The 16,016-nt window shown below is 46.4% G+C and overlaps 1 protein-coding gene across 1 annotated transcript in view; it reads left to right on the forward strand.

Moving 5' to 3' along the window:
• The window catches only part of Gramd2b (GRAM domain containing 2B), a 72,177-nt gene that overhangs the window by 25,624 nt on the left and 30,537 nt on the right, over positions 1–16,016 (forward strand). Inside the window, exon 2 of the mRNA XM_028888320.2 lies at positions 15,305–15,424. Within this exon, the coding sequence (XP_028744153.1) occupies positions 15,305–15,424 (120 nt within the window). The remainder of the gene's footprint in view (positions 1–15,304; positions 15,425–16,016) is intronic.

Genomic DNA, 16,016 nt, shown 5'->3' on the forward strand with positions numbered 1-16,016 from the left:
TTAAAAATTGAAAATAAAGATGCCAAATGTAAGACTAATTAAACCATGTTTATTTCATTGAAAAAGGGTTAATTGGCCGGGCGGTGGTGGCACACACCTTTAATTCCAGCACTCAGGAGGCAGAGGCAGGCAGATCTCTGTGAGTTTGAGATCAGCCTGGGCTACAAAGTGAGTTCCAGGACAGCCAGACCTGTTACACAGAGAAACCCTGCCTTGAAAAAAGGGGAGGCAGGGGTAACTGTCTTGTGTAAATCGCATTAAATCTAAGTCATTAGGGGCTGGACAGATGGCTCAGCGTTTAAGAGTACTGTTGCAGAGGACTCATGTTTGGTTTCCAGCAGCAACAATGGACTGCTCACAGCTGACTGTAATTCTAGCTCCAGGGGATCTGATGCCCTATTCTGGATTCTGGAGGCAGCCACATACACACACAGCAAAGCAAATACACATGGAAAAAGATTCACATACACACAAAAATAAAGTCAATATAAAAAAGTAGTATTTAAGATATAGGGACAGACACTTGTTTTCCCAAATCAATAAGACATTATCATTTGCCATTTTCCATGTCTTAATACTTGCAAAATTTATAACAATATGTTAATATAGCACTTAAATATTACTATTTTAGTAAACTATGAAATTATTGTTGACATTAATATGTACCACATGTGGCGATAAATTCCTGGGGAAATAAAACCAAATGAGAGACATTTACTTTCTTCTGTAATTAAAAAACGTAATTAACTCTTTTAAAGCTTCCCTTGTAAGTTGATAGATCAAAAACTATACTATCTTTTCCTTTTTTTTTTGTTTTTTGTTTTTTGTTTTTTATTTTTGAGATAGGATCTCACTATGTAGCTCTGGCTGTACTGAAACTCCCTTTGTAGACCCGGCTGACATTAAACTCATCTGCCTGCCTCTGCCTCCTGAGTAGTGGGATTAAAGCCTTGTTTGTTTCTCATAGGAACAGATGAACTGCTTTTTTTCTTAAGTAAAGGCTGGCCTCGAACTCACAGAGATCAATTGTACTTTGTTGTATCTAATTCAGGAGTGTTTGGGCTAGACAAAGCCTTTTGTAGAAAGCTGTTTTCTCTAATGTATCGATATCTTGTTTTCAAGAACCGGCAGTCATTTTTCTAGAGGTTGACTCTAGTTAGTTTTTGGTTTGCTTTATTAATTTTTATTTTAACCGGGTCTCACTGCATTGTTCAGGCTGGCCATACTCCTGAGTTCTGCTCTTCCTCCTTCAAACTGCCAAATGGCCGGGACTGCAAGCAGGTGCTTCTACCCCTGACTGATAGTTAGAAACGGCATCCTGAATTTAATAATGCATACTATTTATTCACAGTACATTTCCTCATGGGATCCTCCCCTCCAGTGCTGCGTTGATTACCTGGTGTCATGTGGCATCAGGTGAGCCTGCCTCTGGGAAACTCCCGTGTGGTGAACACCCTATGCTTTCCTCAGATATATGCAGCCTGAAATGGGAGGTCAGAACCCAGGAGACAGGAAATAGTAACCGCGGCTTTGATCTGGGGTGAAGCAAAGCCTAAGGGGCTTCTGGAACATTCTGGAGCTGTTTTGGATTTGGTGCCCTTCAGTCCAGCCGCTGAGACCATGTATTTTGGTCTTTGGTTCCCTCTAACTTTTGATCTCTGTGTTTACTTATTTTATTGTCCTACAAGGGACAGAATGACAGAGTCATGGGAAGTAAAGGGCAGGGGACGGAGGAAAGGCTGTCGTTTCCAGAGATGCCAACCACAGTTCAGAGTGCAGCTTTCCCTCTGTGCTTCAGGGCCTGTGCACTGTGTCCGCTCCCACAGGCTAGGGTCAGGGCAGGGGAGCTGGGCTCCCTGGGGAGTCCTCAGAACAAAAGCAAACATCTGTCCCTTCAGAGTCTGCCTGGCCCTCTCCAGTGGTCCTGGCTTTTGTTTGTATGTTTAAACTTCAGATGCTATTGCATTGTTAATAGGTAAAATATTGCCTTCTGGCTAAATAAGTGTATTTCTGCCACAGCACATTCGGCCCCCTACCCACTCTCTGCCCTGGCTTAAATGTTGTCACAGGTTTAATTTCACTAAGGTCTCAACAAGAGAATTGAAACTTAATTCAAGAACCATTTATCTGTTTTAACCAGAAGGAATGGTCTGCCCATAAAGTGTATTAGTAGCTCTCTGGCGGTTCTGACTCCTTCCCGTTTCCCTCTGAACTCCCACCTGGTCCTGGTTCATTCTTTTCCTGGAAGAGGAAAGCCTTGTGTCTTAGTCGATTCGGACTGCTGTAACAAAATAGCACACAGTTGAGATCTGTGTCTCTAGCGGCAGGGCCAGTGGCTGGTCCAGGTCCACTCACCTCTACTGTCGCCTCTAGAAGGACAGTCCTTCCATTTGTGAGGGGTGCACTTTCTTGACTCATCACCCCACACACACCCAAAGACTGTACCTCTTCACTTTTCATATTTGAAGATTTGCATTTTCAACAAGAGAATTTTATGTAGAGCAGGGCATTGTGGTACACACCTGTAATCCCAACCCTAGAGAGGCTGAGGCAGAGGCATGATGAGTTCTAAGAACAAGGTAGGCTATGAAGTGTCTAGGAACAAGCCGAGAACCAGTGTCTCTCAACAGAGAGACCGGGGATTTTGTGGAAACACAAACGTTCAGACTGTGGCGTTACGACCTTACTCTCAGGAATATACCAAACTCAGCAGTGTCGTGACTCTAAGCTACGTCATCTCAGGATGCCACGGGAGAGCCTGTTATTGTTATTGTTCTGCATTCAGATCTCCGCCCACCTCTCCCCCACCGCCCCTCCCTCAGGGAGGGCAGCAGCTCATTGCTGCATCCTTAGATGAAAACTCATCCTCGGGCGGGCGGGCGCACTACCGCTTCAGCACTCCCGGTACACCAGCAGCTTGCTCGCTCCTTTTTCCTTCCTTGAATACCTTCAGCCTTTTATGACTTTTGCCTGAAGCCCCCAACTTCCCGGTTTTGTATTTCAATAAGAGAGGGGTTTGCTGCGTTTTACCAACCGAGATTGTGTTTAATTCCAGGCGGCTATTTTGATTTAGTCACGTGTCCTACTCTGTTTCTATGTTACTTCCTGCAAAATATTCCCAATGACCACATCGCTTTCCAAAATTTCAGCTTTGGTTTTTAGCTGCTCTCTGAAATAGCTAACCAATTCTTCCATCTTGTTTGACATTTCTGATGTTGATAGTAGTTAATAGCTGGAGGTTTGTTAATATTGTCCTTTATCTCATTTCTCTATTCCATTTAAAAGCCAGTTCTTCCCTAAACACAGCTTAATCAAATAAGTGCCCGCAATATATCTCATAAGTGTGTAAAAAGTGATTTATTTTGATATTCAGCAATCACTAGTAAATGAACAGCCTAAAAAAAACGATGGAGACAAAAACGTGAAAAAATAGCTGGGTATAAGAGACAGAGGTAGGAAGATGGCCACAAGTTTAAGGCCAGCCTGCTCTACCTTGTTTAGGCCTGTGAGACTCATCTCAAAAACAATAAAGAAAGAAAGGAAGAAAGGAAGGAAGGAAGAAAGGAAGGAAGGAAGGAAGGAAGGAAGGAAGGAAGGAAGGAAGAAAGGACGGAAGGAAAGAGATTATATTATGGTTTCCAATTGAAATATAATCAGCATATTTTTTTGTACAGAGCAGTGCAAACTAATATTCCCATGCAGAGGATGTAAATAACAAGAGAACTCCATCGGCAGCATCGTCTGCCTTGGCTGGAGATCGGACACGTCAGCTGCCGCCGCCTTGATGGAGCGCCTTGTTATTCTCCTGTGTCGGTTCCAACTGTGCTTTGGCCTCAAAATGCCGCTGCCAGAAATTATTTCACTTGATTATGGTTTTTCTTGCTGTGGTTTCTACTAGTAATCAAGACAGTTTTCCAGGTTTCCGTGTGGTTTCAAATTATTGCTCACCTAACTGATAATCTGTTTGAAAAAGAAGTTTGCACAATACTAATTAAGCAGGGGAAAGCATAGAGACTGGCCTTTTCTCTCGCCTCAGCACTCAGTGGGGTCCTCTTCCGGTGGGACTTGTCACCCAGGTTTGAAAAGGACGTTACCATGCAGGCTTGAGACAAAATTCCAGGATAAGCTTTCTATATAATGCAGCATCTATCCTTGGATGGGTTATAGGCAATGTCTAGTCAACTAGTATTAGTTGAAGTTTTTTTTTTTACATCCAGATATTGAGAGTGAAGAGACAGAGGCTGATATGAATAGGGGAGAGATAGCTGGACCTGTCCTGAGGCCGTGTGAGGGAGCAGAGTGTGCAGAGGGAGATGGACGGGCCTGTGAAAGAGACCAACAGCAGGGCCAGCATGGAAAGCAGGCAGAGACTGGAGGACCCTGGAGAGGCTTGGGTGACATCCAGGGCTCCATGAAAGGCCATTGTTAGCTCTGGAGCTGTGGTGTGACGCGATGGAGGTAGAGTCCGAGGAGGATGCATCAGGCCCTGATGTTCTAGAAGGTTCCATGGGAGCGACTGTGGACATCACTGCTGCGTGCCCCTCCAGGGTGAAGGGAACTACCGCTGTGGCTGCCCCTCACAAAGCACAGATGGTGGGCTGGCTTTCCATTTGTCTGTTTTTCATAGGAGCTGCTTTTCAGTCACTTGAGTGCAAATCCCGAAAATGAAACAGGGTGGAGTTAGTTACGTGAGTTGCCCAAGGCTTTAGAGAAATGGGGTAGTTAGGAAGGATCGGGAACGAAGGTTGGGTGGGAAGGGACAATGCCTCCACCCACATCAGCAGGAACAGAGAGAGAGCTGTAAGATTCCAGAGAGGCTGCTGTGGCTATGTGCTAGACTCGACCCAGCATTCCAAACTGGCAAACCGCCTCCTACCCCATGTCCCTCCCCCGCCCCTCCCCCCCAGCATCATGTATGCTTTTAAGTGTTAGTTTCTCGTAGCCTTTCTTGACTTGATTGGATTTGATTTTTTGGTACAGTTTTCTACCCATTGCCCACATCTGTCCATCTTAGCTAAAACTAGTTTCACAAAACCCTTCCTAGCAGGTCGTTTCCTCCAGTGACCCTAGGACTGTTTCTGGCAATGCTGTGCTCCCCTCCCTGGATGACCTTGTCTTGCCCTGACATTTCTCTCATGGCTTTTCTTCCCGCTCATCTCTACATGGTCTCCGGATGACTTCCCTTGGGCCGCCTGTTTCTGGCCCTCGAATTCATCCCCCATCCACTTTTCCATTGTCTTTGTCTCTGACCTCCACGTGTGCCTTCCTTGCCCACTGATGGGAATATAATGCTCCGGAGACGGGCATGACCTCAAGTCCCTGCTCAGGAATGGTGGACACTCAGCATCTCATCTCAATCCTCCTACTTAATCTGAATGAATAGATCCTCGTTAATCCCCTCTGTCAATCAAATGAAGTCTGAGACAATCCCCTCTGTTCAGCCAAATCAAGCTTCCCAGCCTCTCAGCCCTGCTGCTCCCTGCCACCTGTTCAGGCTTTAAAAAGTCAAACTTCCTCCACCTTCCAGAGCTTCCCTGATTCTCCTCTTCACATTAGAAGACACCTCTGATTCCCTAGGCAATCTTCGTGGTTGATACTGTTAATCCCACCAGGAGAGAATAAGACCATTATCACAATTTGAAGCCAGATTTGAAGCAAGCTTTAATTAAATACTGGCCAGGAGGATGGGCTCTGGCCAGGACCATCCAAGGCTTCCCAGGAAATGGCCACAAGTCATGTTTTGCAAAGGCTTAAAAAGGTAAAACCCACAGTACACCGCATTTCCCATCAGGTCCAATCAGGGGCAAGCATACATCCTGGATTATTTCCTGCCTATGTACCTCCCAGCTACATCCAATCAGGGGCAAGCATACATCCTGGAGTATTTCCTGCCTGTGAATCTCCCACCTACATCCAATCAGGGGCAAGCATACATCCTGGATTATTTCCTGCCTGTGTACCTCCCAGCTACATCCAATCAGGGGCAAGCATACATCCTGACATATTTCCTGCTCACATATCCTCCTGCCCACATGTGATCAAATGGGTCAGACAAGCATAGGAAAAACAGGAACTTATTCCTTTTTTCTTTTTCTTTTTTTTTTTTTTTTTTTTTTTTGGTTTTTCGAGACAGGGTTTCTCTGCGTAGCTTTGCGCCTTTCCTGGAGCTTACTTGGTAGCCCAAGCTGGCCTCGAACTCACAGAGATCCGCCTGGCTCTGCCTCCCGAGTGCTGGGATTAAAGGCATGTGCCACCACCGCCCGGCCCAGGAACTTATTCTTAACTGTCTTAACTGCAAACAGAACCCTTAACCTGCAAAGTGTATTGTTCTTGTTCCTGATTTTGGCCTCACACTATCACTTATAGTGTGCAAAATTAAACTTGTTCCCAACAAAGGCTAACTCATCAAGACTTGAGAGAGTCCACTTGAAAGAACGGAGTCTGGCATTAGGTCTTACACAGATTAAGAAGGAATCCACTTGTTTTTGATGTGTACTCTGTATTCTCTATATTAATAAAGATCCCTCTTCTTTTTTTTGTTTTTGTTTTGTTGAGACACAGGTCTAGCTAAAGCCATAGCCCTTAGGCTTGACATTTTTTTTTAATGATCCTTATGCACTTTTTTCTGTTTGATTTTTTTTTTTTCTGGTTGCTAGTATTGTTGTTTATCTTGTCTTCTGTTTGGAATCCCTATTCATTTAGTGCAAAAGTGCCTGGCTTACACATCTTAATTTGCTTGCTTGATTTTTTTTTTTTTTTCCTGTCTTGATACTATCTTTCCAGCACTTGTTAAAAATGTGGCTTCACTGAGAAGGTGACTTAGTAAAGACTTGGAGATGAGAATGTCCCCCTGAAGGAGCAGCCCAGGCAGTGGTTCCTCCTAGGAATTAGCAGGGTGGCTGGCTGGAGTGTGTGAGCATCTGAGAGACCGGGAAGCTAGATGGGCAGATCGTGAAGTGTGTTACAAACTATAACCACGATTGAACTAAGAGTTAAGAGACATTTAGGCTGTCCTCCTCCACAATAGTGTGAGTTGATTTGTGTTTGTTTTGTTGTTGTTGTTTGGTTGGGGCAGGGTTCTGTACCAGGCTTTTTCTTTTAGGCCACCAACCAGCTTCCAGATCATGACATGGAGACTTAGTATTAATTGTGAATACTCAGCCTAGCTTAGGCTTGTTTTAACTGAAATTAACCTGTTTCTCTTTACCTACCTTTTGTTTTGAGGCTTTTTGCTTTTCTTCCTCCTGTATATCTTACTTTCACTGTTTCTCGTGTCTGGCTGGCTTCTTGCCCCGGGTGTGGTCTCCCTCTTCTCTCTTCTTGTTCTTCTTTCTCTCATTCTTTCTTCTCTCTTCCTATTTCTTCTCTCTGCCCTGCAGCCCCGCCTGTCCCTCTCCTGCCTAGCTATTGGCTGGTCAGCTTTTTAATTAGACCAATCAGGTGCCCTAGGCAGACAAGGTGAGACAAATGCAACATATCTTTACATAGTTAAACAAATGCAGCATACACAAATGCAACACATCTTTACATAGTTAAACAAATGCAGCATAAACAAACGCAACACATCTTTACACAGTTAAACAAATGCAGCATAAACAAACATAATACATCTTTACTTAGTTAAACATTCCACAACAGGGTTCTGCCTTCTTTCTCTGAGGACTTGCTTGTGAAGGCTTTGAGTCCTTTTTGTTTGTTCTCTGGTGTCAGTTTCCCCGAATTGTTACTTTTTGGCTTATCTTGTTTTGTTTTGTTTTGTTTTTTCTTTAGGACTTTAGGTTTTCTCCTACAAAATCTAGCCATCACTGGATGTCATTTACATTTCTTAGTTAAGAATGAGAATGAGGGCCAGAGAGCTGGTGCAGCAGTTAAGTCCTGCTCTTCCAGAGGACCTGAATTCAGTCTCTGTACCCACCTCAGGTGGCCTACAACTGAGTGTAACTCCAGCTCCATGGAATCCAGCCCCCTCTTCTGAACTCCACAGGCACCTGTAGTCCTGTGTGCACACTCATACATTAACATATGCACGCTCGCGTGTGCACATGCACACATAGACACACAATTCAAAATAAAATAAATCTTAATAAAAAAAATGGTGAGACTCAGTCAAGTCCAGTAGCATGAGCCTGTAAACCCAGCTGCTCTGGAGGATGAGGCAGGGGGATTACACTTTCAAGGCCAGCCTTTGTAACTTAGCAAGACCCCGTCTCAAAATGAAGAAGCGCCGAGGACATGACTCAACACTTAGCTTAAGCCCTGGTTTCATCCCTAGTACTGGTCAGGAAGGGAAATAAATAAAAGAAGAATGTTAGACAAGTCTGTCCCAGATCTGTGTTGTTCATGGATAGAGAGTGTCCCCTGTTTGAGGACAAGTCTAGCCCCAGAAGGATGAGGATGTCTTTGGGCCCCGAGCCAGTCCTCAATGCCCTTGTTTCCTGTACTTCAGGGTTTAGTGTCCTTCAGTCATGGTGACTTCTGTCATCCCACCCCAGGAGGCTGGGTCACATGGCAAGACCCTGTTGAACAGAAAAAGAGAGAGAGAAACAGAGAAGGAAGAAAGAGAGGTGATGATGAGAAAGATCTATGCATACTGATGAAGAAAGAGCACCGAGATACAGTACTTTACGCTGTTGTAGTTGTTATTTTTAGAGCACACTGGACCTGATGTGATAACTAACTCAGCAGGCGCTACTGCCAGGTCATCCCTGGGACCCACATAGTAGAAGGGAAAACTAATTCCCACAAATTGTCCTCTGACCTCCAGACACACACACACACACACACACACACACACACACACACAAAATAATAAACAAATAAATAGGTAAGTAATTTTCTTAAACGTAGGAGGCAGAGAGATGGCTCAGCTGTTGAGAGCACCTCCTGCCCTCACCAAGGTTCCAGCTGCCTGTAACTCCAATTCCAGGGTATCTGATGCCTTCTCCTAGCGTGTGTGGGTGTCTGCATTCATGTTCACATACCCCCCTCACCCTACCCCACACAGAGACACGGTTTAAAACAATTTTAAGCCAGTGGTGGCGCACACCTTTAGTCCCAGCACTCAGGAGGCAGAGTCAGGCGGATCTCTGTGAGTTCGAGGCCAGCCTGGGCTACCAAGTGAGTTCCAGGAAAAGGCGCAAAGCTACACAGAGAAACCCTGTCTCGAAAAACCCAAAAAAAAAAAAAAAAAAAAAAAATTAAGCCTATTCAAAAGCAAGGTATAAAATGGTATGCTGTCTTTTACATTGATAATATGCACACACTCGTTTGCGAGGTCTCCTAAGAAAGACACACACAAGTTACTGGGAAAGAAAATGCCTCTGTGGAGAGAAACTGAGCCGCGTGAAACTAGTTGAAGAATTTGTCTCTCCATTTGTAACATACAAACTGTATTGGTGCTTACAGTATCTGTTCTGAAGTAGAAATGTAGACGCATAAACTCCAGCTAGACAAAGACACACTGGGTTAGAACTATAAACCAGGAGCTGTTGTTATACACTCTGTCTACACTGGGATATTCTGCCTTGACCTCAATGGAGAAGCTGTAAAGATATGTTGCATTTGTCTCACCTTGTCTGCCTAGGGCACCTGATTGGTCTAATTAAAAAGCTGACCAGCCAATAGCTAGGCAGGAGAGGGACAGGCGGGGCTGCAGGGCAGAGAGAATAAATAGGAAGAGAGAAGAAAGAATGAGAGAAAGAAGAAGCTGATGTCTTCCAGCCATCCTAATGTCTACCACCAACTTCTACATGTTCACACCTCATGTCACTGCAGTTCAGAGGTCAAAGACGGGGCCCCAACCTTCCTAACCAGATAGGCTCAGCCACCTGTCCTCAATATTCCAATAAAGAGATGCATAACAGTGAAAAGCAGAGAAAAGAGATTTGTTCAGTGTGGCTACATTGGGGAAAAGGAGCAAATAGAAAGCTCTGGTAAACACTTCACTCTCCCCCAGACTCAGTTTGAGGTCCTGATTGGAGGTCTGGGTTTAAATTGAGGCAAGAGGTAGTAGGCATCACTAAGCAGCGTTGGTCAAGGTGCGGTCCCACCCGCCACTGTCTCAGTCCAGTCTCTCCTGACAGGCTGCCTGATGAGATGTTAAAACCGTGTGAGATCTGTGTCTAGGGACAAGCGCTTCCTCTGAAGGGTACAGCTTCCAGCCTTCTCCTTCTTCCTGTGAGAGATTTTGGGGGAAATTCCTGCTCCGTAGGGACCGTCTTTTCACTAGTCCAACAGCCGTAAAAAGAGTAAAGTATCTCTCGGAGTGTCTTCCCTTCTGCCTGTTAACGTCCACTCTACTTCCTCCTTGGGAAGCTAGACCAACTGTCTGTATTTTTACAGAGGGTGTCACCCAGCAATTCCCAGAACCCTCCTCCATCCCTAGAGGATAAATCTGCTTCTCAGATATCACAGCTTTGCCTGCTCCTGACGGAGCCACCACCACACCACGCTACCAGGCAGTACATCAGACCAGAGGTGGGGTGGGAGGGTGGGGGGTGGGGGGTGGGGGGGAGGGGTGGTGTCTGTGAGGTCTCTAGTCCAGCAGGCCCCAGTCTTCAGCAACAGGGCTGCTTCTGACCTGGCCTTAACCCCTACAGTCCCATTTCCAGAAATTTTTCCTACGTAGATCCTCTTAGAGATGGTAAGGGATATAGTTTTAAAAAGAGGTGGCTGGAAAATGACCCCAACCTTTCCTCGCACGAGAAAGTCTATTTTTAATGCCTTCAGTTAGGCTAATTTAACACGGAATTGTTGCTATAACTGGAAAGGATTCCAGCTTCCGAGACTAAACCACAGCAAGGCACTTGATGTCCTCCGCCTGAGAAGCAGTTTAATCGTGGCTTCTGCCTAGTGGCTGTGTGCTCACCAGAGAAAGGAATGTTGGATGTCCTTTGAACTGCCAGGGACAGTCACCAGAAGAAATGATGCTAGCCTCTCCCTAAGAAATCTAATTCTGGAAAAACTGTGAAATCTGAATTTAAGTCATCAGCAGAGGTCTGGGAAAATGGCAGACATCAACCTTTTGATAAGGGTGGTCCAACCTGTTTTTATTTGTGGATTGTGTAACCGTGTGTGGCAGGGTTGTGTTAAAGTCGGCTTGTCCCAGCTAGCATGAAATGCAGTCTCTTCATAGGCCAGGACAGGTCTGTTTGTATAAGCTAGCCATCTCGTTGTTCTCAAATTCCTACCAAAAGGCGTTGGGGGACTATAACTGATGCTTAACTTGGATAGTTCAGGGGGGAGAAGAACTAACCTGCCAAGGCAGGTGAAGATAAGTCCTGTGTTTGGGGCGATTTCTGTCCCTCTGTAGGTCCTCAGATCGGTCCTCGTTCTAGCTCAGAGCCTAGTAAAGACCTTTCCAAGAAATACTCGTTGGAAAGAGACTGATTGGATTTCCCCACTGACTCTTTTCAGTCTTTGTCCACGAAAAGGGTTGTCTTCTTGTTTAGAAACAACAACGAACCCGGGTTTTGTGCTCATGATCCAGTTAAACCCGCCTGGCTGCATTTTCAGTAATCCCCAGTTCCGGAGAGCCTCAGGGAAGCAAGGGGTGTCCTCCCTACTCCCTCCAGCACAGCAGGGTGGGCCTCCACTCTCTGGATTCGATGTGGGTTTTAGTCTCCCCACTGACAAGGCCTCCAAGGTGAGCCCCCCCCCTCCCCCGCGCAGGAAAGTTGCTTGTTGGGAATTAGCTCCTTAAGCCCTTAGCACCTTTAAATAAACACCACCCTGAAACTGAATTGGCCCATGGATGGAATTCACTTCCTCTTTGAGACAATGCACAATCACTCCCACATCAGTCAGTTTACCAGTAAAATAAAATGCCAAGCTGGGTGCCATGGAAAAAAACCAGAAAGTGCCTGAATTTTAAGGAACTTCGAGTAGTAATTCAATAAGGAAGGCATTTGGGAGAAAAGTGAATAATCCAAGATACTGCGTTGGCACCTGGCGAGTTAAGAAACCAGCAGGAGAGGCTAGAGAGAGAGACAGCTCAGAAGTTAAGATCATGTACTGCTCTGGCAGGGGATCAGAAATCCGTTCCTAGCACCTGCATTTCTTGGGTGGTTCACTGCCTGTAACTGCAGCTGCCAGAGAATCCCATGCCTCTGGCCTCTGGGGGCACCTGCACTCACATGTACCTACCCACACACAGACACCTACATATAATTGAACATAAAATAAATCCTTTTAAAAAGAAAGAAATAAAGGAAGAAAGGAAGAGAGGGAGGGAGGAAGAAGGAAGGAAGGGAGAGAGGGAGGGAGGGAGGGAGGAAGCAGGTACCTGAAGGGGACCAGGTAGGAAAGGCTGTGAAGCCAGTGTGCCCCCAGTAGGGCTGTCGAGCAGAGAAGAGACTCTGAAGATTTGCACATGTTCCGGGAGAGTGGACGTGTGTCTTGCATTGAAAGTCACTGTTCGGATAGGATGTTTCGAGGTGTGTGCTGGAGACTCCAGTGCCAATCTAGAGTCCCAGAAACAGAACCACCATGTGATGCGACCCTCGGAGCCCTGCCCTGTACAAAAGTGCCTGTCCAAGCAAGGTCAAGTCCAGGAGAGGTTGAAATCCAGCCCAGTTTGGCTCCTCTCCAGCTTCTTGCTAGGCCGTCTTTGCTCAGAGCAAGGTACATCTGTCTCTGCTGAGCCAAGAATCAGGAGAGATGCCCTCTTCTGAGTGGCTCTTAGGGAGGGCAGCTCTTGCCATACAAGACAACCACAGCTGTGCCTCCAAGAGGCAATTTGACCCTGTGTAAAATTTAGGGAGTATTTAAGTGGATGCCGAAATGAAGTCATCTCCTACATTAAAAAAAGTCAGTCTCTCTGGTTCCCAAGGAGCACTTGACTGCTCCTCCAGAAGTCCTAAATTCAATTCCCAGCAACCACATGGTAGCTTGCAAACATCTCTAACGGGGTCTGAACTCCTCTTCTGATGTACATGAAGATAGAGCACTCATACACATAAAATACATGAATAGAGAGAACAGGCAAAGATGACCTGCCTTGGTTAGAGTTTCTGTTGCTGTGAAGAGACACCATGACCATGGCAACTCTTACAAAGTAAAACATTGAATTGGGTGGCTTATAGTTTCAGAGGTTTAGTCCATTATCATCATGGTGGGACATGGTGGCACGCAGGCAGACATGGTGCTGGAGAAGGAGCTGAGAGTTCTACGTCTTGATCAGAAGGCAACAGGAAGTGACCTGAGACACTGGGAGTAGCTTGAGCATAGGAGACCTCAAAGCCCACCTGACCCCCCCCCCCCATCCCAGTGACACACTTCCTCGAACCAGGCCACACCCACTCCAGCAAAGCCACACTTCCTAATAGTGCCACTCCCTTTGGGGGCCATTTTCTTTCAAAACACCACATGGCCTTACCTCTTAACAATTGCTAAACTCTTCTAGGTTACAAATTAAATTGACCCTGAGGTTAAATAAAGTACTTTTTTTTTCCCTAAACTTTTAAAGCAAAGCATTTTTTCTACTATATAGACCAGGCTGGCCCTCACACTCACAGAAATACACCTGCTTCTACATCCCAAGTGCTGGGATTAAAGGTGTGCGCCTCCACATCTGGCCCAGTCATAGTTCAAAGGCTTCCATTGTGCCTCTTGTCTTATAAAGCAGTGCAGTGTGGACTAAGTCCTCTTAATATACCTTGAGAAAAGCTGAAGAAGGAGAGGGTTGGTCTCTGAACTTCTGTATTTATCTGCTTGGAAAAAAGAAATGCTATTTACGAAATGAGAGCACCAGCCATTTCCCATCTCCGGGATGATGAGTTGGTTTTGCTTGTCAGATATACTCAGTCTTGATTTCAATGGCAGGATATAATTCCCATCAGGGTGGCCTACAGTGTCTGTTTGCTGTGAAACATGGTTAATGAGCACACACAGGGCTTGGCCTGCCTGCGTGTTAACCTCCTGCCTGCTCACATGCAAGCAGAAACAGCAAATAGGTGATAAATTAGGATTCACATCAGCTAATGCGTCACAGCGATGCCACAGCGATGCCGCTTTATTGCATCTGACTTTCTGCTCAGCCTCAGTAGAGTGTGGGGAAACCTCAGAAGTGTGTCTCCTGAGTTTTTACAGCCCAGGCTAAGATCAAAGACGGTCTGGACTGTGAATACCACCTTTGTTCTCCTTCAGTTTCACTTCTTTCCCACTTCCCACATGGCAAACCATCCCAAGGCCGTCTCCATCCACCAACTGGTGCTCCTGCCTCATCCACCACGCTGGCAGTCATCCATTTGTCGGTGGTTCAGTGAGCAAACCCTCTTGATTTACCTTCTTCTCTACCCTCTTCCTGTCTCTCTTACCAAGGTCAGGGTTAGTTTTTCCATAGCCCATTGTTCACGGCCCACTGCCGTGCTGTGTTGAATGGTTAATATAAAGATGAACATAATTCTTGCCCCACCTTGGAACTCCCATATTGGATAAGATGAATAAGTGGGTGAGTTGGGGTGGGAGAAAGGGATGGATGGATGGATGGATGGATGGATGGATGGATGGATGGATGGATGGAGAGCTGGGTGGAGGGGTGGGTGGATGGATGGATGGATGGATGGATGGATGGATGGATGGATGGATGGATGGATGGGTGGGTGGAGAGCTGGGTGGAGGGGTGGGTGGATGAAATTAGAAATAGAATGTATATACAAATACCTCATGAGGGGACAGAACTAAAATAGATATGAGCTCTGTGGGCAAGATATTCAGTGAGGGCCTCTGATTTCCTACCTATAAAATGGAGGTAATAATTCTCACTTAGCTTGGGTGGCTGTAAAGATTAGAGTCTGTAAATTGCTTAGGGAAGTACGTAGTTAAAACAACAATCCGGAGTGGGACCGTCATAAGTACAACAAAAGGTGATAAGTGACATAAGCGACGTGCAAACAAAGAGGGTGGGGGTTCTGGGCACCTGCAGGAGGCCACCCATGTGTGTGAGCCATGCGCTTGCGCACAGGGGCTCTCCCAGCCTCCAGGTCATCTGCAGCACAGCACACGCCTTGGCTGGGCAGAGCTGAGCAGCTCGGGGCCACGGGCACAGGCCGGGAGCCGGGCAAGTCCTGGGCGGTCAGACCTTTACAAGGGAAGCAGGTGTCACCTGCAGGGACTGCCTGCCCTTGAGGCTCCCACGGAGTGGCTTCAGAATGGAGGCTGGGAAGGACCTCAGCTGCCAGAGTTGACCAGGCTGCCAGTGAGGAATGAAGATCATTCCTCTCTCTAGAACCCGGGAGCACTTCATTGCTTCTCCTCCCGCCTCCCTCTGGATGTCTAAAGTGAAGCGCTTCTCTCTCTTCTCCAGCTTAGAGGCTGAGAATGGTGTGGAGGATAGGAAGAAGGTCAGCAAGTCGCCAACAGCCCAGTCTCCTACCTCGTCAGTGGAGGCCGAGTCCCCAGACCAGAAGAGAAGCATTGGCCTGTGGTGAGTCTTCAGTGGACCCTTTGTTCTCGGGCTTGTAGGAACACTGGTGTTTCTGGTTTTATGGTTGTGGCTCAACTGTACGCAGATTGTGCCCTGAGAAAGCATGGCCCTGGGTTTTGCCCTATTACTCTCAGGTCTTCCTAGCAGGACCTTTTGCTCCTGCTCCTCAGCCTCTGCAGAAGGGGCTGCCTCTTTCTGAAAACACTGATGTGTTGACCGAGGAAGCCAGCGGGTCTACTCTCAGTCCAGAATGCGCCCAGTGTCTGCTCAGCCTCCACATACGCACACCTGACCCTCACTTTTCCTGGGAGCCACGGGAAAGAGCAGAGGAGAACCTATCCCAGGGATCTGCTGAGCTACCCATGTCCTGGGACTGGGGCTATGAAGGAGACCTGGTTTGGCTGTCAGGGAGGAGTGATGTGTCTTAATACAGAGCTGTAGGCTCTATCACTCTCAGAGGCAAAAACTACCAAGCGGGAGCTTAGAGGTATTTGTGGCCAGAGGAATAAATGTGAGAAGTTTTGTTGGTGGTGGTGCTTTAATTTTGGTTTTGTTTTTTGGTACTGGGGATCAAACCTGAGGCTGAACACAC

The sequence above is a fragment of the Peromyscus leucopus genome, chromosome 19 (assembly GCF_004664715.2).
Source record: "Peromyscus leucopus breed LL Stock chromosome 19, UCI_PerLeu_2.1, whole genome shotgun sequence".
In the NCBI taxonomy this organism is placed as follows: domain Eukaryota; kingdom Metazoa; phylum Chordata; class Mammalia; order Rodentia; family Cricetidae; genus Peromyscus; species Peromyscus leucopus.